At 40.9% G+C, this 18,233-nt stretch overlaps 1 protein-coding gene across 2 annotated transcripts; it reads right to left on the bottom strand.

Moving 5' to 3' along the window:
* Positions 1-633: 633 nt before the first annotated feature.
* On the bottom strand, positions 634-16,328 carry LOC124142567 (cystine/glutamate transporter-like). 2 transcript variants are annotated; one of them, XM_046511127.2, is made up of 11 exons: positions 16,190-16,328; positions 15,205-15,910; positions 14,170-14,295; positions 13,464-13,563; positions 12,997-13,041; positions 12,178-12,301; positions 11,268-11,371; positions 5,586-5,682; positions 4,953-5,102; positions 3,542-3,719; positions 634-2,138 (listed from the first exon to the last, which is right to left on the bottom strand). In XM_046511127.2, exons 2-11 carry the CDS (start codon positions 15,842-15,844, stop codon positions 2,086-2,088), a joined length of 1,617 nt encoding a protein of 538 aa, XP_046367083.2. In that variant the 5' UTR covers positions 15,845-15,910; positions 16,190-16,328; the 3' UTR covers positions 634-2,085. The 2 variants fall into 2 exon arrangements, with proteins under 2 accessions (XP_046367083.2, XP_046367082.2); XM_046511126.2 differs by having other exon boundaries at positions 635-2,138; positions 16,122-16,272.
* Between the last annotated feature and the right edge of the window lie 1,905 nt (positions 16,329-18,233).

Raw genomic sequence — 18,233 nt, 5'->3', positions numbered from 1 at the left:
ACGCCGCTTTTAAAAGTATTCCAGTCATAACGCGGCGTGTCAGCTTAATGTGGGAGGAAAGCTCGAAGTGATGCAGGTGTCAGACGTTTACCACTTCGGTGAAACCCACGAGCACGGGTATGGTTCTGACAAACCTAGAAACATAATCGGGGCGAACCGGGATTCGAACCCACAATCATAGGTTTCTGGCGTGCCCAAGGGACGCAACTCTGCACAGCGAGTCGCGGTGTCTGAGACGACTGGGCCACCCGTGCCCCCTGTTTTGAAGTAGTCACCGAAAAGACGTTTAGTCTCTGAACACAATCCCACTCAGAATATTGCATGATACAATTTATGGATAACAACCTCTTCATTTACTGTAAAGGCGACGTTTCGGTATAGATCCTTTTACCATTGTCAAGTTGTCATCCGTCAACTTTTAAGTAATGCCAATCAAACAACTCTTTAAGGATGAAATGTACAAGCTTTAAAAATATTTACCCGTATTTGAATAAGGATTCCCTGAAAAGAATCCCACCTCGGCAATGTCGAGTCCGAAATAATCGGCTCTGGACCAGACAAATCCAGTGATTGACATCATGAGCATCGATGTAAATACAAATACATGAGTCCTGGCATCATATTCATAGTTTATGTTTATTGCGAATAATTAACACGCTTAATCACAACTTAACAGTTATCAAATTAAGATATAATGATGAATAACGATGCATAAATATTTCTTGGTTTTGATGAATATTTATTACTAATAATATGTACATATAATAATCCTGGGACAACACCAATACGAATTATTTAAAAAAAATGAAATATCATAAAGGGAACAAATATGATAAATACATTTCTTTCTTCTTCTGGGACTCTAAAATATGACAGCAGTTTGAAAAGTCGTATTTGACGGCTGTGAAATATATTTGCTTACGAAATACAAGTGTTGAAAGATGACGTAGGTGGTGTTGTTGTCTCCGTCATTCAGCTGAGATCAGGAAGTCCACGTTATCACAGATACATGCTGATATCACAGGGTAGTTTTAGTCATCTCCATTGAAGTATCCCGATCTGTAGGGGGCACGGGTGGCCCAGTCATCTGAGGCGCCGCGATTCGCTGTGCAGAGTTGTGTCCCTTGGGCACGCCAGAAACCTATGATTGTGGGTTCGATTCCCGCTTCACCACGATAATGTTTCTAGGTTTGTCAGCACCATACCCGTGCTCGTGGGTTTCACCGTAGAGGTAAACGTCTGCCACCTGCATCACTTCGGGCTTTCCTCCCACATTAAGCTGACACGCCGCGATATAACTGGAATACTGTTAAAAGCGGCGTAATACTTAACTCGCTCACTCATTCTGGCCACTCTATAGTTTGGACACTACATAGTGGTTGCAATCACGTTGATAAAACCTGTAAGCCGTGCGGATGTTTGGGATTCCTTCTCCAATGTTTTATGACTACCGTAAGCGACTCTAGAACAGGGACGGGATGTCACATGACATCTCAGTGTGAACAGTAAACGGACGTGTGACATGCAAATAAGACAAGCCTTTACTCTTTTACTCCGACGACGTTGGTCGGTGCTCACATTATCGACCCCTGGTTTGTCTGGCCAAGGGTTGGTTGTATACAGGATGTGGTGATAAAGATGAATCCGCATCATACAGAGTTGTGTCCTCTTGGTATACCTGGATCCTGTGGTAGTGGGTTCGAAACACGGATTCGGGTCCATGATAATCTGTGGACTGCCCATATTCCCCCTTACCCATAACCATATCCCCCTTTCCTTGAAGGTCAAGGTAATCTATGAACACGGTAGCACCAAGGAACTGTACACGTTTTTGATCAAATACAGGATGCGAAAACTTAGCGTGTGTCGACAAAAGTCTGTCGTTTTCACATTTCATGTAGGCCGAGCTTATATAATTCGCCCATAACATATGCATTTTCTTTCAGAATCATCTTTCCTTATCGGATGTAGACACGCATCACTTCCCAAATTATCTTGGCAATTGAAAATGATAGGTCGGAAAAATGTGCATCCATTCCGAATACATTAGGCGCACAGTCTCTATCCCTAAAGAAGTATTCCTCTTTACGATGCCTTTACCAATACCAAGATCTTCTGTAGAAGAATGGTGACACCCTCTGAAACAGAGTTATGAAACACATTTTACAAGCATGAAAATCTTAATTGAATCACATATACTGACGGGCAAATGAAAGTATACACCCATGTTTAATGGTGGCTGAAAAAGGAAACAAACGAGAAATGTGTATTCGATGGTGATGTATTTGATACGGGTATCAAACTTGTGTTTAGGACCTTAAGTTTCCGGTGTTTCGGCGACTGTTTTCAGCCTAGTAACGGTTTGATAATGTTTATGATTTTTTGGTCAAATCTAATTTTGAAGTATATACATTGTTTTGCCCGTAAGTTTAGGTTTGTACGGTGATACCTAATTAACTTGATAGAGTTATTGCAGACAATATAAACGTTCATAGTGGGCTCCGTGGTCTAATATCGTCACTCCGCTTGTATCAAACAATTGGTAACTCGATGTTTTGATGATCCTGGACTTCGGGTTAACGGGGTTTCATACACATTGCGAATACACATACTGGTATACATTAATGTCATATACATGTACTCAATTGTATTTAGATTGATATTATATATTGCTAAAGCATTGTGGGCGTAAGCGGCGACGAAATGGATCGGGTGGCCGTGCTCGGTGACATGGTCGATGGCGTGTCATCGTACCCCGACTGCGTTGATCTTTGGATTGGTCAGACTTGATTACTTACAGGTCGTCGTAATATAACACACACACACACACACACACACACACACACACACACACACACACACACACACACACGTGCACGTCGGTATATAAGTGCAATAATCTTGGACGCGACGTTAAACAACATTTCGCCTCACCTCAGAACAGTGTGCGATTAAATGAATGTTAAGTGGAAACCCGCTTATCCGGACCCCGGATATCCGCAAACCTCACAATACGGCCGCTTGGTGTACCTTCGAATTCTGTGTTGTGTTAATCCCATAATAAATATATCTCGCCGCCATGTTTATCATTTACCCAAATTTGAAAACAAACATTACCAGACGCCGTTTGGCTGCAAGGTTTGTTTGTTTCTTTGTTTGTTTAACGCCGCACTCAGCAATATTCCAACTATATGACGGCAGTCTGTAAATAATCGAATCTGGACCAGACAATCCAGAGATTGACAACATGACCATCGATCCACACAAATATGTACGATGACATGCATCAACCAAGTCAGCGAGCCTGACCACCCGATCCTGTTAGTCGCCTCTTACGACAAGCATAGTCGCCTATTACGGCAAACATGGGTTGCTTAAGACCTATTCTAACCCGGATCTTCACGGGTTTGCAAGGAGTTTGAAGACGATGATGTATATATTTTCCAGTTATTCGCCGATGTAGTGAGATACATGGAGATTTATCAAATCGTCATTGACCAAACTAGACTATATGTCCTCTAACATAGCGGTGTCCACCCACCAACAAGCTGTGTGAACTCTTCAGGCTTGTTCTTCCATAAGACGCCGAACCAGTAGATGGGGATGCCGGCGAACAGGATGGCCAGGCCGATGCCCATCTGGTGTGGACGCTGGTAGATGGCCAATACGAGAACTGCCAGATTGACTATCAGCTGGACGACAGGCACAAACAGCATTGTCTGAAAGAGAACAAGTGTCATGGCAATATTACATTGTATTCCTACGACACTTCCGTAAGTATACTCTATTCACAATACTCCCTAATATGATGGCAATATTACGATCTATTCATATGACACATTAATGTATGTTCCATATGGCAATAGTTTCTTTGACGACACTGCCCAAAACAATTAGCATACATGTTTGTTTGTTTGTTGTTTAACGCCGCACTCAGCAATAATTAATCGAGTCTGGGCCAGACAATCCAGTGATTGACATCATGCGCATCGATCAACGCAATTGGGACACGATGACATGAATCAACCAAGTCAGCGAGCCTGACCTACCGATCCCGTTAGTCGCCGCTTACGACAATCGCTGTCGCCTTTTACGACAAGCATGGGTTGCTGAAGACCTCTTCCACTAGCATACACGTATCTCTATTCAATACTATAAGTGTATTATGCGTATCTTGGCAACTGCTTTCGTAATATTGCTCACTCAATCTATTCAAATAGCACTGACATACTTCTTTTCTTATGGTTTCAATGAAAACGGTGTGGTCTGATGTGGTGTGACAATGCAATGCCTAATAACAAATGAAGTGGCATAGTTGTTACATTGCTGAGTTTTGCATTGAACAACAAACAAGATCAATCGTAACGCTCAAGGGAGTTGTGGAGGTCATATCTCCACGCGTGCTTTGTAAAATGGGACTCGCAGCTAGGCTGCCATACAAATGAACCAAATATATCCGATGCGGTTGGCAAGTCTAGATTTCTGAAAATGAAGAGAGACTCTGGGATCCTTTTTATTACATTTTATTAAGATAATTTAACAACTGGGTTTTTATCTAAATAGTTTCATTTCAGAGACTAGATGTTAGACTATTTAACAGCTTTATCCCTATTGACTCAATTGTTCATCCCCGATTCGTCAGATAAAAGAAACTGTGCTGTTGAAGACGGCGTTACGTCAAGGGTTGAAGATCCAGGTTAAAATTGGTCTTGGTCAACCCATGCTTGTCCCAAGAGGTGACAAACGGGATCGGGTGGTCAGGCTCGCTGACTTGCTTGATGTATGTCATCGTACCCCAATTGCGTGGATCGATGCGCGTGATGTCAATCACTGGATTGACTGGTTCAGACTCCATTATTTACAAACCGCCGTCATATATTTGGAATATTGTTGAGTGGATCGTTAACATAGAAACAAAACAAAACCAAGGGTTGATTGCCACAGTCGCTTACCCTATACGGCCTGACATCGTTTGGCTTCTTTATCCGCAGGTAGAGGAGCGACATGACGACGGCGATGCCCATGATGGTGGAGAAGAGACTGATGAAGACCATCATGGTCGTCAAGCCACCAGTATACAGCATGATCAGACCCCACGCGAGCTGGAACAGAACGTACACTCGATGTTTACATCAGGAAACAACATTAATCACTGGGGCCATCAGACCCCCAATTCATATTTTACGCCAAACATTTGACGCTTTTGATTTCGATTCCACACACATATCAAGATAATGTATCTGGACTTGAGCTGGAACAATGCAAACATGGAACCCAGCTCCCAGTATCATCAGAAGCTGTTTGTAGCCGCAATAAAATGTTCCAGTCCCGTAGATGGGATTCGAACCTCGGACCGATTCGAGGTCGGACGCCTAGTCCACATGACCAAAAGGTTAAACCCGTCAGCAGGCTAACGAGGTAAGGGTGTCATCTGTGGGATGACCCCACGCCACAGTACATACTACCCCGTCAAGAGAAGGTAAGTAAGTAAGTGAGTTGCGACCAAAGCAGTTTGGACTAGTATTTCATTTAAAAGTAAATGAAGGGGGTATATTTATATAAACATATACGGTATAAAGACCTACCAACACAAGAATGGCTGGCCAGGGGGTCAGGAATTTTGGGTGAATCATCCCAAAGATGGTTGGCATGTGACCCACTCTCGCGCCAGCAAATAACAATCTGCAAATAACATATATAAATATATAATAAATAAAAGCAGTGGCTAAAACATCGTAAGCAAGATACAATGTAGAATAGGGGTATGTATGGGTGCTTGTTGGTTTGGCTCAGTATGCAATGCATATCAAAATACATTCCTACCACTGATCAAACAGAACCTCGGTGTATTAGATGAAATACTATCACAGTTATGTTTGTTTGTTTGTTGCTTAAGGCCGCACTTAGCAATATTCCAGAAAAATGTCCAAATCTGGACCAGACAATCCAGTGATTGACATCATGAGCATCGATCAACGTTATTGGGATACGGTGACATGTTTCAACCATGTCAGCGAGCCTGACAACCCGATCCCGTTAGTCGACTCTTTCGACAAGCATGGGTTGCTGAAGACCAATTCTAACCCGGAATCTTCACGGATGTAATTGAGTGACATATGGATATATAAAGGTCTCCAGATATAAACACATGCCATTGTGAATTAACTGCAAATTACCATTTACATTGGGTATTGAATTTATGTCACTCCCTTCGATCCAGTCTATAAGTTTTCACCAATGAATAGAACAGTTTTAAAGACAAGTTTGTTTAAAATGCTGTTTCAGGCGACTTCAAATTTAAATCTGTTCGTGTACTGCCCCAAGTTTGTCACATGTCGCATAAACTCACAATGGCGAAATACATGTCTCATTAACAATAAGCGAGACATATCGACCTTTTTATGCATTATTCACTGCAATAGAGTTCATGTATATGTAGTGCCTGCATATACTATGAGTAATAACGATTTGTATAGAAATATGACCGACTGGTCCATGTGAAGTAAGAACATACATCAGCGATAGAAACTAACAGTTTTAGTCCACTAGTCCTTATAATGATGACATATAGCAAAACCCTTAAAAAGGGCAAATTTCTACTATTCCTCATGATACCTTAACTATTGAGCAGTTTGGCAATGACTACAGGACTAGTGCCAATTTCTAACGCTGTACATCTGTGAATAATGTCTTCCGTTGGAAAGTAGTTTGGAGATTTAGAGTAGAATAATGTTTAGTTTACCCTGAAGATAATGTTCAATGTCCTGAACAATGTAGCATTTATCAACACAGGTTTCCTTTGAACAGTTGCTATGTAAATATTTCATACCATGAAACGGTTTCTTTTTGTGTCAAGAGTACTTCGAAAAACAGAATAATACAATGTCATTCCAATGGCGAACATGACGACCAGCGACACGCTCATCCTAATATCCGAGTATCGAACTGAGCATGGGACAAAAGAAAGTACACGACGCGTCTCAGGTTGATAAAACATTTATATAAGGACATAAACTTGATAGCTTCTACCATAAAAATAACAAAAAATATCAAAAAAGAATAATAGGAATAAAAGGATATAACTGAAATCGCGTGCATCAACCAAACTGTTAATGACACTCGTTCTCGCTTGGGAATTTCACAATTGGCACTCCTGTCTTAAAATCAATACGTCACACACATAGTAATCTCAACTTGTTTGCTCGTTCTTCTGACAAGGCTATGCATACAAGTGAATTGACTACGTACGACTGCATTAAATGTCGTTATCGTTTTGAAATGTCACGTGTCGACTGCTCGACGCCCTTACCTTGAATTTCTTATCTGTTCTTGGAATTTATTTCTGTGATGAAAACATTATGCGTGGCCCAGGAACCTTTTGTATTATACTATTTTAGATTCGGGAAATGTGCAACATTGATCAAACATCGCGGGTTACTAGAAAGAACATATTTGGAGGAAACATGTACCGTATATCCTTGAATAAACGCCGGGTATAACGACCCTCTGCCTTGAAAAAATGCCAGTCTTCAGTAAACGCCGGGTCGTATATATCTTAATCTACAAAATGTATTACGTAATGCTTCCTCTTCCTACCAATTAGTGTCTGTGAGAATCCATACCGTACACCGCGAGTGCGTGAGTATGGTTTTACGCCGCTTTTAGCAATATTCCAACAATATGACGGCGGGGGACACCAGAGCGGCTTCACACATTGTACCCATGTGGGGGAATCGAAAACGGGCGTTTGGCATGACGAGCGAACGCTTTAACCACAAGGCTACCCCAGCACCCTCGACCAGTAGAAGGGCTTGTATTTCGGCGTGGTGATAAACTCATAATCATATAAGTAAAGAATGAATAAATGCTCGAGTGAGTGAGTGTATAAAAATAATTTAATCTCAAGTTTAAATTAATGAGTGAATGAGTGAGCGAAAGAAACGAACAAATGAACAAACAATTTCCACAGAAATTACAAGGTGACAATTACAGTTTGAATAAATGCCACTTCTCCGTAACCCACATTCTATTTCCAACGAAACCGGTCGAGTCTTATTCTGCAGTGACGCAAGGCTTCTAGATCCGGACATCCGCGCTATATTCTGGTAACGCGGCAGGTTACGGCGACATCCGGCTTGCATTGTCATGGCCGTTTCAGCTGAGGTCACCGTGCCCCTAACAAACATGCATTGTCAGTGGCGAGTTTATCAATTCACCGTAACCATATCCGGTACTTGTACCGAGATGACCCAACGTGTACACGAACATGACACAGCGGTTAATGCCCGGGCCTAGCATTATACTGCTACAAGCTGATTTGCAAATTTTCGCCCGACTTTTTCTCTGATTAAAAAACCCCCACTATTCTAAACTCTAAGCAGTCCGGCCCAGTGAAAGCATTTCAGTCAGATTTACGGATTGTTATGCATAATTATAAGATATAGGATACCACAACAGCGACAGGAGTATGACAGTATATAACAAACATCAAATGATCCTATCGTTAACTATACGGAGGTTTGGTGTCTCCATGTGAAGCCGTACAACCATTGTAAACAAAGGATAAAAATAGTTTGTCACGTTTCAGGATGTTTTGTCAACGAAGGTTCACCATTTCATTACGTGTTTATCTGCACGTGTTGGATAAGTATAACTATATGGTTGAGCAGCTTCTTTATTACAATTAGGAGCGACGTGTAGGTTCATCCATACATCTATCTCATCCTTATTGTACTGCGACTTCTAAGGGGGCACGGGTGGCCCAGTCGTCTAAGGTTGCCTCCCTTGGGCACGCCAGAAACCTATGATTGTGGGTTCGAATCCCGCTTCACCACATTAATGTTTCAAGGTTTGCCAGCACCATATCCGTGCTCGTGGGTTTAACCGAAGTGGTAAATGTCTGAGACCTGCATCACTTCGGCTTTCCTCTCACATTAAGCTGACACGCCGCGATATATCTGCATTACTGTTAAAAGCGGCGTTAAACCCAACTCATTCACTACTACCACTACTACTAATGATTCATTTTAGTATGTTAATAAATATGAGCAACAACCATATTTCATCAATATGATAACTGTTCAACTTCGTGTTAAAATATATGTAAATTCCTTAATAGTTTAATTTAAATATATATATATATAAATATATATATATATATATATATATATATATATATATATATGTTGATTAATGATAAAATGCTAGCATGCAAGCATATAGGAGGTATACTCGGACGGAGAGCTTGGCAAACAAGGCACACTGATGATATCGATACCTAATATTTTCTGTTGCTTATTCTATCATAGTTCTCAAATCACTATAATTATTCCATAATTATGGTGGTCTTATTTCAACAATAAGTTTTGTGTTTTCTCAATATTTTATCTTACAACTAGCCAAACCTAAATATATTTCTTTAGATAATTTAAGTCCACACCAGTCCACGTAACTGACCGTCACAATCCAGTGAATCTGGCTTAACAAACTCAACCAAGCAGCCAAGGCTAGGGTATGCGCCAGGCTGAAATATGCCGCGCGAGGCCGGAAGAACCCTCATTTTCAATAGATAATATCGGCTAGGTAGGTATATAAAGGAAATTAAGCGGTCACCGCATTCCTTAACTAAGGAATAATCGCAATAAATACACCAATAAGGCTTGTGTATGCATTAATATTATATAGAAGTTTAAGCGCTTGTAGAATTTTGCATCTTGTGAATGTATGTGCATTTATGCCATCCAACAAGTCAACAAGAAAAAATAATGGTATTCCTCCTGAGAAAAATGTAAGACATCGTATCATAATGGTAGCCCACGTCGTCCTTGTCAGGTATGCATACAGTTGGGACAATTTTAAAAAAGATGATCCTCATCATGAAATGAATAAACCTTATCATCCAGGTAAAAAGCATTAATATCCAGTGAATATATTTTGTAACATGGAAAGCTAATAAAAGTACAAAAAAGTTGTTTCAGTAGAAACCTCTGTTTAAAAACTCCATTTGACAGAGACTATAGAGTGAATATGTCATCTGCTAGGAAATTGTATTTACTGTTTGTAGGTCGCACTTGAGAACGAGGCTTGGTTTTTACGGGAAAAGATATCAATTACAAAATTGAGGCTATGCTCGCACACTGCCAGGCATTTGACAGATTTAGATTACAGTTTCAATATTAGGTAACTAGCACATTCTTCAGAAGGCCCGATATATACACTAGGATATCTCCAGTGGCAGATACTTCACTTTGCTACGTTAAAAAGATTTCAAGGGGCTCAGCAGCCAGTACATGTACGAAGGTAATTCCCCAACTCGCTTTGTCATTGTGACGTAGCAAACGGGACCACCCCCAGAGAAGCCAAAACGGTCCCCCAAACAAGCTACTTCACTTCTAATGAATATGTGCGGGTCCTGCCTTAAATCGACTGAACACTGCGATGTTAGTCATGACCCGGATACATGGAGCTAACTCCCGGAATATATATATATATCCGGGTTGGTTCCGAGAAAAACCTGTGACGTGTTGTCTACACCCAGCTCGGTCAACACACAGCGGATAAACACTGCCCTGTCTTTATAGGTCTCAATTTCCCTTTATAAATATGTTCTTGTCTTATCTTACTGTAGGTATATTATAATAGTAAAGAATTTGTTATATTTTCTTGTCAAAATCCATTATTTGTTTACATACACTAAACACAAAATATGTTCAAGGAAAGGAACACTCGTGATATTTTATCAGGTGAGGTGAAATGGGGTTTAACGTCGCGTCCAAGATTATTGCACTTCTATAGCGACGTGCATGTACGTGTATGTGTGTGGCTGCTTGTACTAGTCCGGGCTGATGCCGATTTATAGTGCTAGCTCACTGAGATACCATGCCGCAGTTTAACATGAATACCCCACTCAGACATAGTCTACTGACCCCGAGCCCTTGTTTTAGCCCCTTAATGCCGAGCGCCAGACAAGTATCATCTGTTAACGTCTTTTGGTATGACGCGGCCTGGGATCGAACCCCGGACGTCCCGCTCTCCGGGCGGACGCTCTACCACTAGACCACGGAGGCGGTCTGATATTCGATCAAGATACATTTTACAGAATGCCATCCCATATATAAATCAGCCAATATTTAGACGTACAATGTATGTTAATACGACGTGTCAATTGAGAAAGTGAATGAATGTTATTTTACACCACAGTGTTTCGGGTGTACGTTGCGGTATATAATATAATACGGATAATGTCAACAATTTAAAGTCGTCCTCACCTGGAATGGCCCATGATGGATGCGTTAAGGGCTCCAATCGACGTAGTTGCGACGAATACAGAGACCAGCGGAGCGATGGGACCGTAAAGACGCTCTGCGAACAGCTGTAAAAATAGCAGATTAAACTTAATTTGAAACCCCAAATTGTAGTTTTAAATGAATATATAAACAACTATTTTATTGATATATGTAAATATGATCAAATTTATTGTAATGTTTTCGACAGGAAGTAACACGAAAATTTACGTGTAATTTTTATTTATATTCTCGGGGGATATTAAACTAAACTGTACATAATTCTGTGCACATGTTAAATGAAATTACAGTTGATTTTTAAAATTAATATGGCTATGTGTTACAGAAAAGGAATTAATTTTCTTTCACTGACAGTAAACGACACGAGGAGAGAAAATACACACGTTTATAATACATAAACTAAACCATAGTGATACACATTTAATGTCCAATCGTTTGTTAATCTAGACGTTAATCCGTCTGTATTAACGGAGTTTCATTACCGTATATGAACGCAGATAAGCCGACCCCGTAGATAAGCCGAGGTATTAACTTGACCATAGAAATACGAAAGAAAATGATATGACCCGCAGATAAGCCGAACCAGGAAGTGAAAGGTAAAAAACACCGCGAAGTCGGACTGCTAGACATGTGCCGGTACTCGCAGATATTCAATAATATAAGATGAAAAACGTTGTAATTATATTGAAAAAGTCATTATTATTTCTAATAAGGTATGTATTTTATGTACTACTTTTATTATTCTATATTGTCGCGTAAATTGGACATTGCAATTTCATACTTAACGTTAACACAATAAATGCCAAATATTTCGTAACACGTTTGCTTTGACGCGCATGGCCTGTCATAGTTCAATCATCTGTAGTGTACTTACAAACGCCACTGCCTTTGACTGCAACATCTCAGCGGGGGTGATGAGGGTGAAGTACGCGATGTTGGTGAGGATGTACTTAGTGATCACGATAACGAAGGTGATGTACACTGACAGAGGGAGGTCCCTATAATAATAATAATAACAAAAATAATAATAATGATGATGATGATGATAATATTACTACTAATGATGATGATGATGATGACATGAATACAAGACCATATGTTTGAGTATATCGCAACATACTCACCGACAAAACAAACGCGAACACCGTAAATATTTTCTAACATATCAAGATATACTCGTATTCATGAGATATAAGATTGGTTTGATGCACAAACGAACATACTGGTGTGTTGTATAAATCGACGCTCATGGTGATTGTTAGTTTTGTCATTAATTGGTACACATTGAAAACATCTCTTCTTTACGAACAGGGGCGGTGGGTTGCCAAGTGGTTAAAGCGTTCGCTCGTCACGTCGGATGTCCGGGTTCGATTCCCCACATGGGTACAATGTGTGAAGCCAATTTCTGTTGTTCCCCGCCGTGATATTGCTGGAATATTGTTAAACGTGGCGTAAAACCACACTCACTCACTCTTAACGTACATACGTCTCTATATGTTTCTATAGTTCGCGTTTCTCTTGGCGATGACTATATATTTACATACATACAACCATATGTTAATATATAGCCATATGTGAATAAATAACCATTCGTGAATATATAACCACATTTAAATATATACCCCTATGAGAATAAAAAGCCCAACGTAAAAAGGCCATATGTGAGAAACCGTTTTCTCTGTAATATATTCACCTTCCAGGATTTTTCACCTCCTCTGTAAGTGACGTCATCACTTGCCTGAAAAGAAAGAAAACACCGTATCACCCGTACAGAATTGCTCGGAGGTGCGATTTGAATATTTTTTAACCGTTGGTTAATTAAGCTAAACTTCCAAACAACCAGCAAAGGTACAATATACAATTTACAACAAAAGCGTAAAGTTAGAAAAATTAAAGTATTTGTTTTCACAAGTATAGATAAAATTTAAGGGCGAATTAGATCTAATTTTCCCCAAAACGCGTAAACTGTTATCTGTTGGGTGAAATATGTAGCTGAAACACATCACCACTTTAACTGATGCACTCCGAATAATGCAAAGTTTAGTGAAGATTACTTGAAAAAGATGCGAGATGCCCCTGTCTCGTTATCTACCATGCACAGCATGTTGAATATTTCCCTGTCACGATTTCCGACAAGTTAATATTTGATAGGGATCTTACCAGCCTCCGTAGGAAAATATGGCGTAGAAAATAGACACAGCAAACTCCCCCGGCTCCTGAGTCGTGCCCTCAAATACATTCTCAAAGTTGTCGCGTTTACCTGGAGGACAGAAATGATACCTGCATACTCACTCATAGTTGTGTTGTTTGTACATGGTGGTTGTAGACTAATGACTTTATGACTGACGTAAGCTGCCTATTTGTCATTATACATAATTATCGTAAGATGTAACATCCGTCGTCCTTACTATCATCGCATCACAAAAATAATAAAAGACATATGAATATTAGTATCAGTTTATCGTTACAAACTACAATGATGCCATTAGTAGTTGAATGTTCAGCAACAGAAGAGCAAGAGGAATAAAACTACTACAACTACGACTACGACGACTACTACTACTAGTAGTAGTACTAGTACTACTAATAGTCGTGAATTTTCTTACATTCGGCTTAACTAAGTATCAAAGGGTGTAGGCATTGTCATTTTTATTATTATTATCAGTATCCTTATAACATAATTATCGTCGTTGTCAAAATGAATTCTGTTTACAGTCAATTTCAAACGTCCTATTTTAAAATGTATTCAGGTATTCCCATTATTATGATTATGATAATGATTTCATTCGAATTGTCTTGTTTAACAACTCATGTCTAACCCCTATGATAATGCCTTGTGTCCAAATCACATCCTCGTCATCGTTACCTTGTACCAGCATGGCAATGCCCCCGCTGATGATGATGAGAAGAGCAAGGATCTTTGTGCTGGAGAGTAGGGTCTGGACCTTCGTCACAAACTTCATGAAAGTGCAGTTGAGAGCCACCATGGTGACTGAAATAATGCGGAACATTTGCTACAGTCTCTGTAAAGTCATGGTTAAACTTGTGAGCAAAATACCCAAGTTAATCCCATGTATTAAAAAACCAAACGAATATATAATAACGTTATCCCATACATGTAATCAAGTATATTGTTTCAATGAGAAGGTGATAATGACATTCCAAATTCCAAGTATGCCAATGTGTATACTGCACTGTGTTTACTGTTAGATCTAGCAGACACGGATGTGTTTCGCGTAACGTTTAGGTTAAGCGTAGTCTTGGTTGTTCTACATCCCTTTCAAAGTTATTTTTATCTCAGGAAATAAAGAATTAAATATTCTAACTTACATGTAGAAAGTATTGTCAACATAGGCCAGCTGACAGACAAACAAACTAAAGGTTTGCCACGAGAACATATCTTTGCGTGATCAAATATTTGTCATTATGTCGTACAGTTGCCTTGTAACATTACTAATATGACTAAACCAGGTTAGAGCATTTTAATTAGAGTGAGTGTGAGCATGGTTTTACGCCGCTTATAGCAATATTCCAGCAATATCACGGCGGGGGACACCAGAAATGGGCTTCACACATAGTACCCATGTCGGGAATCGAACCCGGGTCTTTGACGTGACGAGCGAACGCTTTAACCACTAGGCTGCTCGACCGCCCCATTTTAATTAGAGACTCAATTCGTTTTCATTCAAACTAAAAAAACTCATAAATACTCCATTGCTATAATTATAGAAAGAAAACAAACTACAGACGTCACAGCAAATTAAGCTTTCTTAACTATACTTTCCCCCCATCTTCGGTGATAATGATGTTCCCGTGAAGAGGATATTTAATTCCGATTCACCTTTAGATTTTGATGCTATGTATCAATAAGATTTTTCATTTCACCCGAATATCTACTCACTCATAATCCATCCGGCCAGCAACTTCACGCCTAATTCCACTGTCTCCGTTTCACAGTCAGGGAACGCTGGTTTAACAATGTACAATGCCGCTGTGTAGGCTAAGAATGCCCAGAATGGTCCTGCGATGAGCACAACATACCCGTACATTATCAGGAACCCTGGCAGAGGACCAAAAGTCTTCAAAACATAAGCATACGGGCCACCAGCATGGGGGAACATGGTTCCCAGTTCGGCGAAGCACAACGCCAGTCCCATGTTGATCAGCCCTCCTACCAACCAGACGATGAGGGCGGCGCCGATGGAGCCAGTGGAGCCGAGTATGGAGCCGGGGGAAATGAAGACCGAGGAGTGACCGGTGACTGCAACCATGATGGCAGTGCAATGAAGGAGGTTGATGGACTTCTTCAATGTTGGGGCTGCTGGCGCGGGGGATGAGGATGAGGGTTTGGGATCTGATGCTGGGTGAATTCCATTGTCAGAATCTTCTATGGAAGCTATTCCACTGCTGTCGGAGGCTGTTTCAGTAACATCGGGTTGATATGACGGGTTAGAGTGAGCCTGGATTGTGAATATACTTGGTTCCTCTTTGCTTGACGTGGTAAAGTCGACGCCTCCAGTTTTTCGTTTGAAAACAGCCATTTCGAAACTTTTAAAGTTTCCCTTGAGTTTATAGTTCAGTATAAAATCCAAGGATACGTGTGTTACCTGCATACAAAGAAAATCCAAACCGTTATAAGTGGTAACTGACTCCTAAACGATATTTACGACATTGGAGATGAATTCCACAATAATTTGAAATGTAAATATTTCGATGAACAATGGGAAAAGAACATTACAAATTATTATTTGAAAAGATCAGAAATGATTTAACTGCCGTATGATATCTGTCCAAAAGAAACTATGTAAATTTGTTAACCTTATAATTGAAATGGTAAACACTCCCGGTTAGCCTCTGTTCGACGGAAAGTAATTTGCAGATTGTACCTCATGTGCCGATGTATTCGGCCTGAGTGCTGTTCTGTTGTTCGAACGATGGAAAGACTCACACTGACTGCGAATGTCACGTCACAACTGCAGTATATAGTTGGGAAGCCGGATCCTACTGTACAGTTCGACCGTTGTACAATAGACAGCCCGACGCGTCAACTGCCCTACAACACGCCTATGTACAGCCTAAACGACTTAACATAGCTCCACAACGGTAAGCTGTACAGTCACGTGTATGCAAACATTAGGTCCGGGTTTTGAGGGAAGTCCGGTGTATCGGCATGTATGGTCACAATTAATGGAAAAGCCCCCACCTTGATCGTCTTAGGATTTCATAAGGAAGCTAACGGATGTGTTGTTGTCCTGGAGAGGGTCCGTATCGTCGTGATCGCGCGCGCGCACGTGTGAGAGAGAGATGAGGTGAGGTGAGGTGAGGTGAGGTGAGGTGAGTTTAGGTGAGGTGAAATGGCGTTTAACGTTGCGTCCAAGATAACGGCACTTATATAGCTACGTGCAGGCACGTGTTTGCGTGGCTGCTTGTACTAGTCCGGGCTGATGCCGATTTATAGTGCTAGCCCACTGAGATACCATGCCGCAGTTTAACATAAATACCCCACTCAGACACAGTAAACTGACTCCGAGCCGACCAGTCCTTGTGTTAGCCCTTTAATACCGAGCGCCAGACAGGTTAACAACAAGTACCATCTTTTAACGCCTTTTGGTATGACGCATCGGGTCCGCGCGCGCGCGCGTGCGTGCGTGCTTGCGTACGTGCGTGCGTGCTGTGTGTGTGTGTGCGTGCGTACGTGCGTGCGTGCGTGCGTTCGTGCGTGCGTACGTGTGTGTGTGTGTGTTGGGAGGGAATTAGGGCTCGGATGTTTGTCAGTGACGATTTCGGCCATTCCTTGAAACCATACATTTTCTTTGAAGCCATACAAACTTTAATGTAAGCATATTTTTTCTGGAACAAATTATTCTTCTCAAACAGAACGTCACTCAAAATACCTGAAGTGAACTGATGTATTCTTTGACTGATGATGGAGATATCTAAGGTGTTTATACAATAATTAAATTTGAAATAATATATCAAATCAATTTACATTTTGATTTGAAATTAATTTCTTTTTATTCAATTTATAGTGAATTGGGGCTTGAAGGAGAAAGAGTGAGTGAGTGAGTATGGTTTAACGCCGCTTTTAGCAATATTCCAGCAATGTCACGGCGGGGGACACCAGAAATGGGCTTCACACATTGTACCCATGTCGGGAATCGAACCCGGGTCTTCAGCGTGACGAGCGCACGCTTGAAGGAGAAAGACCGATTTAGGTGTGACATATTGAAACAACGGCCTACCGTGGTCTGACACGACCTGGTATGTGCACTAATAGAAGACCAATCATGCTGTGGAGCCGTGTTGTACATATCATGATATAACTATTTTCAGTCGTATGTTATCAACGAATGATATACTCACACATACGTCTACCTGGAGCGTATACAAGTGTTTTGTTTGTTTGTTGTTTAACGCCGCACTCAGCAATATTCCAGCTATATGACAGCGGTATGTAAATAATGGAGTCTACACAAGGCAGTCCAGTGATTGACATCATTAGCATCGATCCACGCAAATGGGACACGATGACATGCATCAACCAAGTCAGCAAGCGTGACCATCCGATCCCGTTAGTCGCCTCTTACGACAAGCGCGGTCGCCTTTTACGGCAAGCATGGGTTGAAAAGGGTCTATTCTGACCCGGATCTTCACGGTTCGCGTACACGAGTGACCACACAGGATAGCTGCTCCTGGCAACGGCCTCCAATTACTCGTCAAACAATGAGGCCCATCTCTATTCTAATTTATAGCTCCTGAGAATAAATGTGTACTTCGCAATGCAGATTGTGAACTGCCAATCTTCAATAGGGGTGAATATGTCAGTTTGAGATGGTGGAAAAGTAATGACAAATCTGTAACAACATATTAATTGACACAATCCTTAAAATATTTGTTAAATCTACTTGTCCCCGGGTGTGAGGGGAGCGG

The sequence above is a fragment of the Haliotis rufescens genome, unplaced genomic scaffold (genome assembly GCF_023055435.1).
Source record: "Haliotis rufescens isolate VD_foot unplaced genomic scaffold, xgHalRufe1.0.p SCAF_17, whole genome shotgun sequence".
Classification (NCBI taxonomy): Eukaryota; Metazoa; Mollusca; class Gastropoda; order Lepetellida; family Haliotidae; genus Haliotis; species Haliotis rufescens.
The sequence above is the reverse complement of the archived record's forward strand: the minus strand, read 5'-3'. Positions and strand labels throughout refer to the sequence as shown.